Source organism: Pseudonaja textilis, chromosome 2 (assembly GCF_049901715.1).
Source record: "Pseudonaja textilis isolate UNSWEBS1 chromosome 2, rPseTex1.2, whole genome shotgun sequence".
Classification (NCBI taxonomy): Eukaryota; Metazoa; Chordata; class Lepidosauria; order Squamata; family Elapidae; genus Pseudonaja; species Pseudonaja textilis.
In genome coordinates, this window is record NC_141991.1 from 142213967 (window position 1) to 142232547 (window position 18581).

Here is an 18581-nt window from a genome sequence, read left to right on the forward strand (position 1 = left end):
GATTTCAAAATATAGAAGAAGAAAAAGGGCAAGATTTGGCTGCGATAATGATAGGAATCTTGGCGGACGCCTTGGAAATAACAGAAGAGAAGATGATGGATGGAATAGATGAGATATATCGAGTCTTTACAAGATACGCGATGAGAAATAATCTGCCCAGAGAAGTCCATATTAGATTTACTAAAAAATCCACGAAGACACAAATTTTACAAGCGGCAAGAGAGAAGACGTTGAAATATAAAGGCAAAGAAATTTTGGTCTTAAAACAAATACCTAGAAGAGTGAGAGAGATGAGAAGAGAATATCAATTTCTGACCAAAATGTTATTGAAAAAGGAGGTGAATTACAGATGGCTGATCCCAGAAGGATTGATGTTTACATGGCAAGAACAGAGACATAGAATTGATTCAATTGAGAAAGCAGAACTTTTCTACGCAGAATTTTTTGGAGGGAGAGAAGAAGAGGCAGAAAAAGAGATTTCATTAATTGAATTTCAAGAGGAACAAATGGAGATTGGAAAAGAAGAAGGCGCAGTAGGTGGACAGGTGGATATTAAAGATCAGCGTGAATTAAGATCCACGAGAGTGGCTAAATCTAAATATAAAATATAACCATGGAAGAGAAAAAACTGATTACAATAAATATAAATGGACTGAATTCAGCTGCTAAGAGAAGGAAGATTTTTCATAAATTAGGGAAATTAAAGTTTGATATAATTTGCTTACAAGAAGTACACATTAAAAAGCAACATGAACAACTGTTAGTACAACCAAAATTAGGGAAACTGTTTACTTCTTTGACTCAATGTAAGAAAAGAGGGGTGGTTCTATATATCAAAGAGGCTACCCCAGCAAAACTGATTTACGTGGATGAAGATGGGAGAATATTAATGGTGGAAATAATGGACAACAATAGAAAGATACTTTTGACTGAATTTTATGCCCCGAATGATAAACAGGAAGAATTTTATAAAAAATTACATATCAAAATGGCTGGACTGGACTATGCTAATATAATTATGATGGGAGATTTTAATGGAATCGTGGACAATAAACTGGATTATATTGCAACAACAGCAAAGTATAATAGAAAAACTCTTCCTAAATCTTTTTTTAAAATGATAGATGAATTAACTTTAAAAGACATATGGAGAGAAAGAAACGCTAAACTTAAGCAATATACTTTCTATTCAAATAGACATTTATCATGGTCCAGGCTTGATATGATTTGGATCTCAACAGATTTAATATCTAGCGTTCAAGAAGTAAATATTGAAACAAGTACTTGGGCTGATCATAACCCATTGACAATTAAATGGAAGGGACAAAAAAAAAAAAAGATTGAGATGGACGTTAAATAATAATATTTTAAAAGAGAAAGAATTTATACAATGGATGGAGAAAGAACTCGCCTTTTTTTTTAAAGAAAATAGAAAAGAAGACACTTCAATACAGAATGTTTGGGATACAATGAAGGCATATGCCAGAGGCTTGACAAGAAAAAAGAATATTAGGAAAAGGCAAGCTCTTAAAGCCTTGGAGGATGAGTATAAAAGACTTGAAAAAGAACTGCAGAAAATGCCACAGAAAAAAGACGTCAAACTGAAACTGGATATTACTAAACATAAAATGGACTTAATAGAGAAAGAAGAACTGGCACAGAAAATTAGGAATGCTAAACAGAATTATTTTGAAGATACAAATAAGCCAGGTAGATGGCTAGCATATAAGTTGAGAAAGGAGAAAGAGTCGAGGAAAATATTGCAGTTAATAGATGACCAAGGTCAAATTTGTTATGGCAGCAAAGAGAAAAAAGAAATTATTCAAGACTTTTATAGACATTTATATAAGAAAGAAGATATTGATGAGGAGAAAGTTAAACAGTACCTGCAGAATGCAAACTTACCAAAGATACCTAAAGAGACTGAAGAAATGCTAGAAAGTAATATAACAATGATGGAATTAAGTCAAGCACTTAAGAAACAAAATAACGGAAAAGCACCAGATCCAGATGAGCTTCCTGTAGAATTCTATAAAACTTTTCAAGAATCACTGTGTATTCCATTGTTAGAAGTTATGAATGAAGCTATGTCAAAGAAGATGATACCTAAAACATGGTCAGAGGCCTATATTACACTTATTCCAAAAGAGGAGGCGGATCCACTTCAAATTAAGAATTACAGACCGATCTCTTTATTAAATGCAGATTATAAAATTTTTGCTTCAATACTAGCAGAAAGACTTAAAAAATATTTGAATAATTTTATTCATCCAGACCAAAATGGGTTTTTGCCAAAGCGGCAAATTAGAGACAATATGAGAGTAATTCTGGATACTTTGGAATACTATGAGGCGCATCCTGAAAAGCAAATGGCTTTGATATTTTTAGACGCCCAAAAGGCATTCAATAATGTGAACTGGAGATTTATGTTACTTTTAATGGAACAGATGGGCTTTGCTAGAAGATTTATCCAGGCAATAGAAGCAATTTACAATGAACAAACAGCCAAGGTACTGATGGAGGGAGAATTTACAGATTCTATTAATATAAGAAAAGGCACAAGACAAGGTTGTCCCCTTTCTCCCTTGCTATTTGTATTGACTTTGGAAGTGTTGAACAGAAATATTAGAGAAGATAAAACTATAAAAGGAATGAAAATTAAAAAGAGAGGAATGCTTCGGTTCTTGAGAGGAGAGAACAGGGTCCTTGACTGACACAAAGAAAACCCCTCCATCCGAACTAAAAGGAGAATTGCCTGCATAGCTAAATCAAAATCAGTAAGTCAGCTAAGACAGAAGTGAAAAGAAAGGAAAGATCTTGTAACAGCGTGCTTAGTCTTGGTTAGAAGCACTCAAATTTCTACAGTGGAATTTTCCTCGGTAAGTGGGACTCAAAGGAGGAAAATAACTGTGATTAACGATCTGGAGTGACTGTCAGATTTAGTAAAAAAAAAGGTATTGCAACTAGAAGTAACTTTAAAAGTAAAGGACAGATTGGATTAGTTAACCCAAATTTCTGGACTGTATTTTTTTAGTACTATTCAACTTGAAGAACTTTAGAAAACTATTGCAAACAATCTTATTCAGAGACATACTGATTGTAGTTAAAGTGTTTTAATTCAGCGAGTTTTGCTCTCTTTCGAAAACCCAGCGTGCTTTGAACATCCTGTTACAGCCTTTTGTTTACAGAGCAATAACAGCAGCATTCAGAGCAATAAATTCCTCTTACCCAGTCCATCACAGCTGCTAGAAAAACAAACAACCCTTTCCTTAAAGACTCTCAATACTACCTCATTACTTTAATCAAACACCCATTAATTCGTTACCTCAAAACTTACAACTTTTCTACCTCATCATCTACATCAATGATTAGATAATCAATTTCTATAAAATATTTTATTAATGGTTTAATTGATTTATTGTATTAATTGATTATTGTGATTAGAGTGTTTAGTGCAAAGAGTGTGATTATTGACTAGTTTAAAAGATCAAGATTCATGTAATTTAATTGATTAGTAAAATCAGTGATTTAGTGAATTTAATTGAACAGTGTGACTAATGATTAGTGTAATTAATTGATTAGTAGTTAGTGTAATTAATTGATTAGGTTGATTGTTGCTTAGGAAATTATCTGACTAGAGAGATTACTGCAATTGATTGATTGGTGTGATATTGGCTATATTGATTTCCCAAAATTGTTCCATTAATTAATTCAATCAACGTACTATCTTAACAAACCTACCATGCCAAGAAAAAAATCCAATGCCAAACCACAACCTAAAGAGAATTTAATCCCCAACAATGAACCACAAGACTCCTGCACATGCCTTAAATGCTACAAAACTCTAAAGGATAATGAAAACTCCATCAAATGTTCTCTGTGTAACAAATACGCTCATCATGACTGCTTGGGATTACCCAAGCAATTGATTCAATACCTAAAATCATCCAATGAGTTTCCATTTCTCTGCAATTCATGCAGACCCATACTGGATCTGTTGGAAAGAGTCGATACCATTGAAACACGATTAACATCCCTTGACACCAAAGTAGCATCCCTGGACGCCTTAAAAGAAAGATTATCCAACCTCGAAAAAAAAGACACAATGCAAAAACCTGAACACCCAATAGCTACAAACCACATCTCTACTCAACAACCACAACCCAATCCACAACCCAATCCACAAAAAAAACATAACCCAGACAAATATTGATATCCCAATCCTCATCAGAGAGGCTGTTGAGCGTGAACGGAAACGTCCAAACGCCATCTTATTTGGTCTAGAGGGCATCAATGATAATGATGACATCACAACTGTCCGAAACATCATCAGTGATTATCAAGCATCAACCATCTCCCCTGATGAAATACTTGACATTTCCCGCATTGGCCAAGAGCTCAAAAACAGTGACGGCTCTGTGACCCCACGCTTCTGCAGGGTCATTTGCAAAAATGAATCAATCAATCATTTACACTATAAATTCACTCACCAAAACCAACACCAACCATAAGAACCTCCGTTGTCGCCCTGACCTAACCATACAGCAACGTGCCCGCTCCTGTGTACTCCGCACTGAACTCAAAAAACGTCTCCACAATGGAGAGAAGGACCCGTACATTGACTACCATGCTGACTGTATCAAAAGTAAGTCACACATCCCGCAACTCAGCTTTAACCTTCAACCACAACCCTACCTCAACCAATCCACCATCACCCAAGACTAGGCACGCACGCCCCTAACTACCTCAACTCCAACTACTGCTGGCCTTAAATGCAAGCTACTCAATGCAAGAAGCCTTGTAAATAAAATACCTGAATTTTTCCTCCTACTAAATATGGCTAAATTTGACATTATATTTGTCTGTGAAACATGGCTCAATGCATCTCTCACCGACTCCATTACCACAGTAAGAGACTATCATGTTTACCGATCAGATCGTGAAATTCGTAGAGGAGGTGGTGTTGCTATCTTCTACAAAAAGTCCTTACATCTAAAAAATATCCAAGTTACCCAGGAGCTTGCTCTTCCTGAGACCATTATCTGTGAACTATCCTTAAATATCACAATTCGATTCTTACTATGTTACAGAGCACCTGATTATGACATCGAACATGTAAACAAGCTAAATACACTACTAACATGGGCAGCATCCTGCCCATACCCTTTTATCTTTCTTGGTGATTTCAATCTGCCTCATATTGACTGGACCCTAAATGAATGTACAACTGAAACCATACATGCAACCTTTTACAATGCTGTTACAAATCTGGGACTGGAACAGCTAGTATCCAACAACACTAGACTAAACAACTGCCTCGATCTCATCTTCTGCAATAGTTTGAATTTAATTTACGAATACAAACTAAAGAACCCTTTTCCAGCAGTGACCACAATATGATTGACTTTTGTCTCAACATACGTCCACACAAAAACCACCACAATGATGTGATCCCCAATTATAATTTCAAAAAAGGCAACTATGATCTTATAAACAATGATCTCTCATCCCTTGATTGGCAATCTCTATTCACTGGATGCAATACTGTTGAAGACCATTACAACATATTTTTACTTGAAGTCAAAAGAGTCATCAAACTATATGTACCAGCAACTACTCCCAAAACAAAACAAAAAAACAGATTGCCCATAACAATAAGGAAACTTCAATCCAAAAAGAGATCACTCTGGTGGAAAAACAAATCTGGTCACGTTGCCAATTTCAAAAGCTGATACAAAAATGTATGCCACCAAATAAAGACCGAATGCACCAATTATCACATTAAACAAGAGGAAAACCTTCTAAGCACCAATTCCACCAATGCTTTTTACAATTTTGTAAACAACAAACTAAAAGATTCAAGGTCCATCCCACCCCTGATAGGACCTAATGGTAAAGACTGCAACGACGACACCATTAAAGCCAACATCTTTAACACATTTTTGGCTCAGTATTTGTAAACAGCAATGGATCATGCCCAGCATTTCCTAGCCGAACCACAGATAACTACAGTGATCTAATACATATCGATTTTACAGAAGACAATGTTGAAAAAGCACTACGCAATCTAAAACCATCCCTATCTATTGGACCGGATGGAATATGTGCCTATTTCTTAAAAAAGTTATCCACTGCCATAGCCAAACCTCTAAGCATAATCTTTGAAAAATCTTTCAGGACCAGTTCCTTGCCTAACCTATGGTCACAAGCCACAGTCATCCCCAACTTCAAAAAGGGAGAGCCTTGCCTAGTTGAAAATTACAGACCAATCTCCTTATGCTGCGTCACCTGTAAAGTCATGGAATCAATTATTAACCAATCCATCATCCTCCACTTAGAGACAAACAACCTACTCTCCAATAAACAATTTGGTTTCAGAAAAAAACTATCCTGTAATCTGCAACTCTTACACTGCAAAAACATATGGACTACACAACTTGATCAGGGCAAAACAATAGATGCAATCTACATAGACTTCTGTAAAGCCTTTGATTCAGTGGTACATGACAAACTACTACTAAAAATAAAATCCTATGGTATCTATGGACAACTGCATAACTGGATAGAAGCATTCCTGTCAAACAGACAACAAATGGTCAAAATTGGGAGTGTCCTATCAAATTCTGTACCTGTCAATAGTGGTGTCCCCCAAGGCAGTGTTCTAGGACCAACTCTCTTCATACTCTACATAAATGACCTCTGTGATCATATTAAGAGCAACTGCGTTCTTTTCGCTGATGATGTAAAGCTGTTCAATACCACAGACAATACTGCTACCCTTCAAGAAGATCTTGACTGTGTATCAGAATGGTCAAACAAATGGCAACTTCAAATCTCAACAAATAAATGCTCTGTCTTACATATTGGCAAAAAAAATCCGAAAATAAAATACAAGCTGAATAGTCAAGATCTTGTTGATGATCCAAGCTCTGTAAAGGACCTTGGAATACTCACCTCTAATGATCTAAGTGCTAGTGCCCACTGCAACTACATAGCCAAAAAGGCATTAAGAGTTGTTAACCTAATCTTACGTAGCTTTTTCTCTGGTAATATCACACTACTAACTAGAGCATACAAAACATTTGCTAGACCAATACTCGAATACAGCTCATCAGTCTGGAACCCACATTATGTATCTGATATTAGCACAGTTGAGAAAGTCCAGAAATATTTCACAAGAAGAGTTTTCCACTCCTCTACTCGTTGTAGAATACCTTATGCCACCAGACTTGAAATTCTAGAACTAGAAAACCTTGAATTACGCCGTCTTCGGTCTGATTTAAGCATGGTATATAAAATCATACATTGCAATGTCCTACCTGTCAATGAATACTTCAGCTTCAACCATAACAACACAAGAGCACACAACAGATACAAACTCAAGGTTAACCGCACCAAGCTTGACTGCAGGAAATACGACTTTAGCAACAGAGTGGTCAATGTCTGGAATACTCTACCCGACTCTGTAGTTTCTTCCCCAAACCCCAAAAACTTTAACCTTAGACTGTCTACTATTGACCTCACCCCTTTCCTAAGAGGTCTGTAGGGGGCGTGCATAAGCGCACCAACGTGCCTACCGTCCCTGTCCTATTGTTTCTTTTATTTTTCTTTTATTTTTCTTATATGTACTCATTTCATGTATTCATAATTATGTATACACTTTTACTTATCTCATAAACAATTGACAAATAAATAAAATAAATAAAATAAAAATAAAATAAAAATAAAAAGGAAGAATTTAAATTATAAGCTTTTGCAGACGACCTAGTCTTTATCTTAGAAGACCCTATAGAAACAGCCTTGAAGCTGCTGGAAAAGATAGAGACATATGGTGAGGTGGCCGGTCTGAAAATAAATCAAGATAAAACAAAGATTTTGTCAAAGAATATGTTATTAAGACAAAGAGAAGAATTGGCAGAATTGTTGAAAATCCAAGTTACAAACAAGATTAAGTATTTGGGGATATATCTGACGCCAAGATGTAGTACATTAAAAGAGAACAATTACATTAAACTTAAACAACAGATAGCCCTAGATTTGAAGAAATGGGAAAACTTACAATTGTCATTAATAGGGAGGATTTCAACAATTAAGATGAGTATTCTACCCAGAATTTTATTTTTGTTTCAAACAATACCAATTAGGCTTGGAAAAGACTATTTTGAGGACTTAAATAAAATTGTGTTGAAGTATATATGGCAAGGTAAGAAAGCAAGGATAAAGCTAAAGCTCTTACAAGATGCTAGAACTAGAGGAGGCTTTGGCCTGCCTAATTGGGAGTTGTACTATCAAGCTGCAAATTTGATGTGGGTTAAAGAATGGATAACATTAAGGAAGACTAGATTGTTGACACTAGAAGGTCATGATTTGTTGTTGGGTTGGCATGCTTTTCTATGGTATAAGGGAACCAAAACACAGGGCTATTTTAGAAGACATTATATATGGGAGTCTTTGTGGTTAAACTGGGAGAAGATAAAAAAACAATGTTATTTGAAAATTCCAGTTTGGTTATCGACGATAGAAGCATTTTCTTATCCTATAATTTATAAAAAGGAACAAACAGTTAGATATGGGGAATTACTAGATGAAAAGGGTGAACTTAAATCGATACAAAACTTAAAAGAACAAGGTATACAGATGAATTGGTTTTCATATGTGCAAATACACTCAAGGTATGATGAGGATTCCAAAACAGAGGGATTTTATGATAAACAGACTGATTTAGATAAGATTTTGATGGGTACTGATGAAAAGGTGATTAAAAAGCTATATGGTTACTTATTGGAAATTAAGGAAGAACAAGTTAAAGAAACTATGATTGCTTGGGGGAGGAATTTTGGATATGGGATTGACCTAGAGAAATGGCAGAAATTATGGTTGCAAAACTATAAAATGACAATGTCCACAGCCTATAAAGAAAACTTGTATAAGATGTTTTACAGGTGGCAATTTCCCCCGACAAGGATAGCAAGAATGTTCAAGAACAAATCGGAAAAATGTTGGAAATGTCATCAGAAACCTGGTTCATACTACCATATGTGGTGGACTTGTGAGGATGCTAGAAAATATTGGACTAAAATCCGCATGTGGTTGGAAAAAATGACAAAGAAGCATATAGATCTGAAACCGGAGCTTTTTTTATTGGGAATCTTACCAGATGTTTATAGTAAAGATTTGAAATATTTGATTTTAAATGTGTTAACTGCGGCTAGGATTGTATTTGCAAAAAATTGGAAAAATGAGAAAATTCCATTGCAGGAAGAATTTATTAAGAAAATATTGGAATGTGCTGAGATGAGTAGATTGACATTTGAAATTAGAGAGCAAGAAGATAAACAATTTTATATAATTTGGGATCTTTTCTATCAATGGCTGAATGATGAAATACAAAAATAGAATATTTAGAATGTTAGACAACAAGGAATATTATTGATTTCACTTTTGTTTTTTCTTTTGGTATTTGATATTATATTTATAAAATGTTTTTTCTTTTTTTCTTTTATCTAGGATAGAATTGGTAGGATTATATGATTTGTTATAGAATAAATTACTTAAATTATAGTTATCTCATAAGGCATGATTGAATAAAAGTATAGTCAAATCTTTTTTTCTTTAATAATGATATGAGGATATATAAGTTTGGATTGATAATAAGAGTTATTATGTAAGGTAATTGTAATTGTGACTACGAAATGAATGCACAAAACTGATTAACCAACCGACACACTGTTTGTATATAAGTACGGATGAGACCTGATGTTTTTATGTTTTGTCTGTCTGTTTGTTTGTTAAAAAAACAATAAAATTGTTTAAAAAAAAAAAGAATATTAGGAAGAGGCAAACTATTAAAGCTTTAGAAGATGATTATAAAAAACTGGAAAAAGAATTGAAGAATATGCCACAGAAAAAAGATATTAAATTCAAAATGTATATAATTAAACATAAGATGGGTCAGGCAGAGAAAGAAGAATTGGCACAAAAGATTAGAAGTGCTAAACAGAACTATTTTGAAGATGCAAACAAACCAGGTAGATGGCTAGCATACAAATTGAGAAAGGAGAAAGAATCTAGGAAAATAGTACAGTTAATAGATGATCAAGGCCAAATGTGTTATGGTAATAAGGAGAAAAAGACAATTATCTGAGACTTTTATGGACAGTTATATAAGTAGGAGGATTTCGATGAGGAAAGAATTAAGCTTTATCTACAAAATGCTAACCTACCTAAGATATCTGAAGAGACTGAAAAAATGTTAGAAAGTACTATAACAATGATGGAACTAACAAAAGCATTTAATAGGCAGAATAATGGAAAAGCACCAAGCCCAGACGGGCTCCCTGCAGAATTCTATAAAACATTACAAGAATTGTTGAGCTCTCCACTGTTAGAAGTTATGAATGAAGCCATGTTAAATAAGAAAATACCCAAAACATGGTCAGAAGCTTATATCACACTTATTCCAAAAGAAGGGGCTGATCCATCTTAAATTAAGAACTATAGACCTATTTCTTTACTGAATGCAGATTATAAAATCTTTGCTTCCATCTTGGCAGAAAGGCTCAAAAGATATCTAAATAACTTTATTCATCCTGACCAGAATGGATTCCTGCCAAAGAGACAAATTAGGGATAATATGAGGGTAATTCTGGACACCTTGGAATATTACGAGGCGCATCCTGAAAAACAAATGGCTTTGATATTTTTAGATGCCCAAAAGGCATTTGATAATGTGAATTGGAGATTCATGTTTTTGTTATTGGAACAGATGGGCTTTGCTAGAAAATTTATTCAAGCAATAGAAGCCATATACGATAAACAAACGGCAAGAGTAATGATAGAGGGAGATTTTACAGATTCTATTAATATAAGAAAAGGCACAAGACAAGGTTGCCCATTATCACCTTTGTTATTTGTATTGACTTTGGAAGTGCTGAATAGAAACATTAGGAATAAAAATTAGGAAGGAGGAATTTAAATTGCAAGCCTTTGCGGAAGATTTGGTTTTTATTTTGGAAGATCCTCTAGGAACAGCTTTAAAGCTACTGGAAAAGATAGAGATGTATGGTGAGATGGCGGGCTTGAAAATAAACAAAGATAAAACAAAGATCTTGACAAAGAATATGTTATTAAAACAAATAGATGAACTGGCAGATTTATTGAAAATTCAAGTTACGAATAAGGTTAAATATCTGGGGGTACATTTGACGTCAAGATGTACTACATTGAAAGAGAATAACTATATTAAACTTAAACAACAGATAGCATCTGATTTGAAGAAATGGGAAAATCTATAATTGTTATTGATAGGTAGAATTTCAACAATCAAGATGAATATTTTACCCAGAATTTTATATTTGTTTCAAACCATACCAATCAGGCTTGGTAAAGATTACTTTGAAGAATTAAATAAAATTGTGTTGAAGTTTATGTGGCAAGGTAAGAAAGCCAGAATAAAATTAAAACTTCTACAAGATGCTAGAATTAGAGGAGGTTTTGGCCTTCCGAATTGGGAATTATACTACCAAGCTGCAAACGTAATGTGGGTTAAAGATTGGATAACATTAAGAAAGACTAGATTGTTGACATTAGAAGGACATGATTTATTACTGGGATGGCATGCTTTTCTGTGGTATAAGGGAACTAAATTGCAGGGCTATTTCAGAAGGCATTATATAAGGGAGTCTTTATGGTTGAATTGGGAGAAAATTAAGAGAAAATGTTATTTGAAAATCCCAGTATGGTTATCAACTATTGAAGCCTTTTCTTATCCTATAATATATGAGAAGGAACAAACAGTTAGATATGGGGAAATATTGCATGAAAAGAGTGAACTTAAAACAATGCAAAAACTAGAAGAACAAGGCATAAAGATCAATTGGTTTTCATATGCGCAAATACACTCAAGGTATCTTATAGATTCTAAAGCGGAGGGATTTTATGATAAATTGACTGATTTAGACAGGATCTTGACAGATACTGATGAAAAAGTGATTAAAAAATTATACAGTTATTTGTTGGAAATTTTATTAGAGGAGGAACAAGTTAAAGAAACGATGATTGTTTGGGGGAAGAATTTTGGATATGGGTTTGATTTGGAGAAATGGGAAAAATTGAGGTCTCAAAATTATAACATGACAATGTCAACAGCTTATAAAGAAAACTTGTATAAGATGTTTTACAGGTGTCATTTCCCCCCGACAAGAATTGCAAGAATGTTTAAGAACAAATCTGAAAAGTGCTGGAAATGTCATCAGATACCTGGCTCATACTACCATATGTGGTGGACTTGTGAGGACACTAGAAAATATTGGACTAAGATTTGCAAATGGTTGGAAAAAATGACAAAGACACATATAGACTTGAAACCAGAGATTTTTTTATTGGGAATCTTACCTGATATATATAATAAAAATTTGAAGTACTTGATTGTAAATATATTAACAGTGGCTAGGATTGTATTTGCTAAAAACTGGAAGAGTGAGAAAACTCCATCAGAGGAAGAAATTATTAAGAAAATATTAGATTGTGCTGAAATGAGTAAATTGACATTTGAAATCAGAGAACAAGAAGATAAACAATTTTATGAAGTTTGGGATCTTTTTTATCAATGGTTAGATAATAAAACATAATAATAGAATATTCAGATTTAGCATAAAAAAAAATTTTCCCTTTTTATTCTTGATATTATCTTTATAAAACATTATCAAGATAGATTTGGTACGATCTTATGATTTATTGCAAAATAAACTAAGTAAACTATAGTTATCTCGTTAAAATATGAATTAACAAAATTATAGATAAATGTTCTTTTTAGTGATGATATTAGGTTATACAATTATTGATTGATAATATGAGTTATTATGTAATATAATTATATTAGTGACTAGGAAATGGATGCACAAAAAAAAGTGGTAAACCAATCGATGCACTGTTTGTGAATGTATGAAGAAGGATGATATTTTTATGTTTTATGTGGTATGTCTTTGTTGTTTTGTTGTTAAAAATAAATTAAAAAAGGAAGCCACAAAAAAAAAACAATATGGAAAGTAAATAAAAAAAATACAATTGGAGGGAGAGAGACAAAAGAAAAAAGACTACTCCCTTAAAAAAAAAAAGAAGGAAAACGTTAATACTAAAACTTTTTCCTTTAAAATAAAATGCAAAAGTAAAAATTAGGCTTCAAAAATAAAAACAAAAACAAATTCCAAGAGGCCAAAGATCCAAATCGCTATTACAAATAATAAACTAATAAGGAGTGGGTTTGTTAAAGTAAGGAATAGCCCAGCTTTAAAAAGAGAAAAAGAACACTCTGCACCTATTTAGTTATTCAAGGCTTTTGTTGAGTTTTATAGCTGTCTTCTCTAGAATCTTATCATCTTTTCTCCGTATACTTCAACACCAGACTTCAGATACTGATAGAAACCCAGAAGAGCACATGAAATAGTACTCTCCCACGCTCTTCCCTCTATCTTATCAGACAGGCTCAAAGTCTTTGAAAAGAAGTCTGAATTCTTTCTCAGCTTTGTCTGGTCAAAAGAGAAAAGAAGAGAAACAATATTTCTAAGCCTCTAGTTGGCAGTGTTACAAAGTTTCCTCTGTTTTCACTTTCCTCCTCCTTTTCCAAACAAATTATTATAAAAATTAATTAAAAAGGGAAAAAGATTTAGAAAAAAAAAGCTAAAAGGGAATCTCTAGCCTAAAATAATATAAAGACAAAAAGGAGAAGAGACAAAACAGAAAAAACAAGGTAGAAAAAAAAGACCAGTCCAGTTCAAAATAAAAAAAAATCATATATAAAGAGACCAGCAAAAAAAGAAAAAAATAATTTGACTTCCCATTTAAAATTGCCACTTAATCACTTCTGTCTAAGATTTTACAGATTCTTTCTTTTCCTTAGGGTGTCCATTCAAATCTTAAAGTAAAGAAAAATTTCTCACCAAACTGTCACACTTTCTCCTTCTGTTACCTTCCGTTTCGGAGCTTTCCCAACTTCAGCAGCTTTAATGGCTGCCTCTTTGCCGCTGGCAAAAAGAGCTTCTCCTGGATCTACCAGGGACTTTGCAGTATCCCTGGGATCGACAGGATGCGCTCTTTACATTCACTGTCTCTTCGAGATGGTTTAGAACCATTTGGACTGTCCAGGAGCAAAGATCTCGGCAGCGATCTCAGACCTTTAAGATCTCATGCCGTATCGTCACGACGCCAGCTCCGCTCTCCCCTCAGCAACCTTTCTATCAACCTCTGCTGTATCACCACTATGATCAACTGGCACACTGCTTCACAAATAGGTCAACCACTCCACTGGGCCATTGTTATGGACAGCCTAATATTACTATCTTTTTTATGTATGTTAGGACCTGAGTTTCTTATGTTGGCTATCATGGCTTATGTCCATCTGTAGCCAAGTCTAACATAGTTTAAAAGTGGACAATATGCATAAATCTAACCGTCAGCTTCTGGGCCATGGTTTCATCATGACCATTATTTCATTCTGCTCCCTACATCCCCATTTGTGTCAGAAAAATGTGCTGAACCACTCGGCGTGAAGTCCAAGCTTTATATATCAACATCCTCCTCCTCTTCTAATGATCCCATAATCCCTTGTGGGATGGAGTCTGGGCAACTGGTGCCCTTCCTGTTGCCAATGTGGAGTTTTATTCAGCAGATATATTCTCAACAGCCAGAGAGAGAAATACCTGCTTCTACCTAGGATCGAACTCACAGCCTCCTGATTGTGAAGCAAGAGAACCACCTCTAGGCCACTGCATCATTCAAGTCCTGTCTATCTATCTATCGATCTATCTTCATCAATTGCAGCATTCTCAAATTCTCCCCAGTTAAAATGGGATGCCAGTTATAATAACAACTACTCAGTTGGAATGTACCCTAAATAATGCTAAATACCCTATGTTATAATATGTATAAGTGGATACATGATAGATAGATGGATGGATGGAAGTACGGATGGATGGACAGACTGTGTGTGTATGCGCCTGTGTGTGTGTGTGTGTGTTAGTCTGAAAAGGTGCTGCCCCGATTTCTTTTGGTATTTTGGCTGCTATAGATCAGAATTTTTCAAACTTGGCAACTTTAAGATGTGTGTACTTCAACTCCCAGAATTCCTCAATCAAATCTCCTTGAATATTTTTTGACTTAGGTTAAATGACAAAGTACTATGCAGTTTCTTTATTAAAGCAAAAATAATCTTAGTTTCACGCTGTTTCCAAGATTGATGTGAAGGTGTAATTGATGTGTGATCTGTGCATTTTGTCTTGACCACTAGTAGATTGGCAAGGTTGGCATGTAACAGAGAAATGGATGGATGTTTTACTGAGAGACATGGGATTATTCTTTTCATAAAATAAAATTATTGGAATAAGTGCACCTATCTTGTACAATTGATTAGCCTTATTGCTCTTTTCTTGCAAGTTCTTTGAAAACCTAATTGGTTCTACATAATTTTGCTTGAAGCTGCAACTGCAACGTTGGATGTTAATTTTATTTTCAAGGCAAATACAACAGGTAAAAGCAATGTTTTGATGTGATGCCACAATCCTCTATGTTTGATATCAGTATCTTGTACTTTTTAGCTTTCACCAATTTGGTACCCTCAAGGTGGCTTTGACTGTTACACCATTATCTTCAATCCATTATTCCAGGTAGGATAACTCATACATTGAATAACCTTGCAGATACAAATTGTTGGTGTATATGCTTGTAAAGTTTGCTCTGGGCTCTCTTTGGTGAAGAATCTCTGAAGATGAACCATCCAAATCCCCAAAGGCAGTTCACATCTTCTGATACAACTTCATGTCATATCTCAAGAGACAGTATAAATGAGGAAGAAAGTGAAAACTTTTATTTGAAGTGTTAAATTGCTATAGTGAACTGATCTTTCCCAGATGATATCAGGAGATAGCAGTTAGTAGACCAAATCTGTACAAAAACCAATCATTTTCTGGATATATTATATCATGCTGAAAGGACTTTTCTGAAGTAATGTATACTGAACAATTTAAAAAATAATAATCACATGAATCCGATAGGAGTAATGAAGCGGATATTAAGAGCATTTCTTTTTTGGTGTTTACTTTTTTCAACATTTGTGGTATGTTCACAGGTATTCATTACGAATTTTCAGAGTTGTGATTTATTTAGACAATATATATATATGTATGTATGTATGTATGTATGTATGTATGTATGTATGTATGTATGGCATTCGGCTTTGTTCGGGTATTTTCCCACGTCATAGTAGTTGGGAAAATACCCGAACAAAGCCGAATGCCATACATGTAAGTACCCGCGAAAACTTAAGAATATATATATATATATAACATTTAAAAATATATAGCAAGAAAACTGCTAATATTAAAGAGAAAAAAATTGTAAAATGATTTTTGTGCTCCATCTCCCCAGGATTTTAACATTCAAAATTGATCCCCAAAGTGTTATTGTCTTAGTATATTAGTATTATATTAATACTTCCATTGTATTTGCTTTATTAATATTTGTTTTGTAAGACTGCCTTTAGGGCATTTTAGGCTATCAGGATAAAAAAAGAAAAATACTAAAATAAGAAACTACCTATTGTTCAACAAGATATATTTTAAGGGGCACGTAAGACCTTTTAAAAATCCATTAAATCTTGAAAAAAAGGTATGTGAAAAAGAGATTTTATTTGTGATTGTACTGTAAAATTCAACAAGGTGAAAAGAATGCTATTTATGGAGGTTTCTTAGAGGTCCATATATCCTACACTGAAATAGTATATGATTGAATCAGTGTAAATAAGGCAAATGAATAAATTAAAGGAAAGAATTAAAATGGATTTGTCTATTTCATTTAAATTGCACTAAGAACCATAGTTCTTTGCTATGTTTTAAATTATTTGAAACTTTTATCACACAGCATTGAAAAATATGGTTTTAGAAGCAAAATTTAAAGAGCTCTGATGACATTGCTAAAACTTTAGGAAAATCTCAGCTTGCCAACCCATGGACGATAGTTGCTTGATACCATTTTGCCTTCTTCCAATTATCTAGGGGTCTTCTTAAATACAAAAGACAAAGTGGTATGAAATAGAAAAAAAGCATGGGCTTCTGTTTTAAAAAAAGCAAGAAAAAATATTCCAGAGAGATTTGAATGGGGGAAGAAAATATGTAGAAGGCTTGCATATTTCATTTTTTCCCTCCTTATCATATTTTTCTCTGAATCGTATCTTCCCAAAGATTCATCTCATAAAAGCAGCTCTTCCATTCTTATAACCCATATTTGTGTTCATCATTTAATCAGCAGTCCAAAACAGCTTACATTAATTTTATCACGTTCTGAAAACTGATTTCACTTTTACAGGAAACATGGAAAAATGGGGAAATGTGACCACAGTGACTGAATTTGTGCTTCTTGGGCTCTCCAAAAACTTCAAAGTTCGTGCTGGATTGTTTGTCCTCTTCTTGGTTATCTATCTAATTGCTGTAACCGGCAATGGCCTCATATTGCTGCTGATTATCGTAGACTCCCACCTCCACACACCCATGTATTTTTTCCTTAGCAACCTCTCCTTTATTGACATCAGCTATATCACCACCTCTGTCCCACAGATGCTGGTCCACTGCTTCATGGACAGGCCTACTATCCCACTGGGCAGATGTTTTGCTCAGATGTCTAGTGCTCTCCTTTTAGCTCTGGTGGAGTGTCTTTTGTTAGCTGTGATGGCTTACGACCGCTTTGTGGCAATATGCTATCCTCTGCGCTACAGCCTGATCATGAGTCGCAATTTATGCATCCAGTTGGCTGTGAGTGTGTGGGTCAGTGGCTTCCTTTTGACTTTTATACCCTTTTTCACCATGCAGGTAATTTTGTGTGGGCCAAACGTGGTGAATCATTTCAAGTGTGAACTGCAAGCAGTGTTGAAACTGGCTTGCTCTGACACTCGTGTCAATGAAATTTCCATGATAATAATCTGTGTCTTCACCCTAGCATTACCCTTGTTCTTTATCCTGGTGACCTATGGCCGTATTGGATTCACTGTTTTGCATATCCATTCAACACAAGGTCAGAGCAAAGCCTTGTCCACCTGTGGATCTCATCTCACTGTAGTGAGCATTTATTATGGCACCCTCCTGGCCATTTATTTGAGGCCTCAGGCCAAGACATTCTCCAATAGGGAAAAAGTAGTGGCAGTCTTTTATAGTCTTGTGATCCCCATGTTAAACCCCATCATTTATAGCCTGAGGAACAGGGACGTGAAAGGAGCCTTCTGCAGATTGGCTGGGAAGAAAGTGGAGGAACCAGGTTGATAGATCTTCCATAAGCAAGCCTTATTGTGAGGTTTTGTCATTCAAGAGAGGATTTTATGTAGTGTCATTTTCTAAGCATTATCCTATGTCACCTCTGCCCCTCTTTGTCCATGCTAGCTAAGGCTGTTGAGTATGAAATCACTAAAGAATTGAACTGAATGCAACCAAAACAGTCATGGAATTTTTTTTAATGTATGATGACTGCAGCAATACTGTTAGAAGCTCAAAGGTGGAAGGGTTGACGCTACTCACAAAGGAAGAATGGCTCGTGAAGATGGT

The 18581-nt window shown here is 34.7% G+C and overlaps 1 protein-coding gene across 1 annotated transcript; it reads left to right on the forward strand.

Annotated features, from left to right (window-relative positions):
• The first annotated feature begins 17360 nt into the window (after positions 1-17360).
• LOC148127121 (olfactory receptor 13H1-like) lies at positions 17361-18302 on the forward strand. The gene has a single exon (XM_087923187.1). The coding sequence runs from the start codon at positions 17361-17363 to the stop codon at positions 18300-18302; it is 942 nt and encodes a 313-aa protein (XP_087779313.1).
• The last annotated feature ends 279 nt before the right edge of the window (positions 18303-18581 follow it).

What these genes read in the sequence shown, in the direction of transcription:
- LOC148127121 (XM_087923187.1), top strand. Translation starts at nt 17,361, where the DNA reads ATGGAAAAATGGGGAAATGTGACCACAGTGACTGAATTTGTGCTTCTT.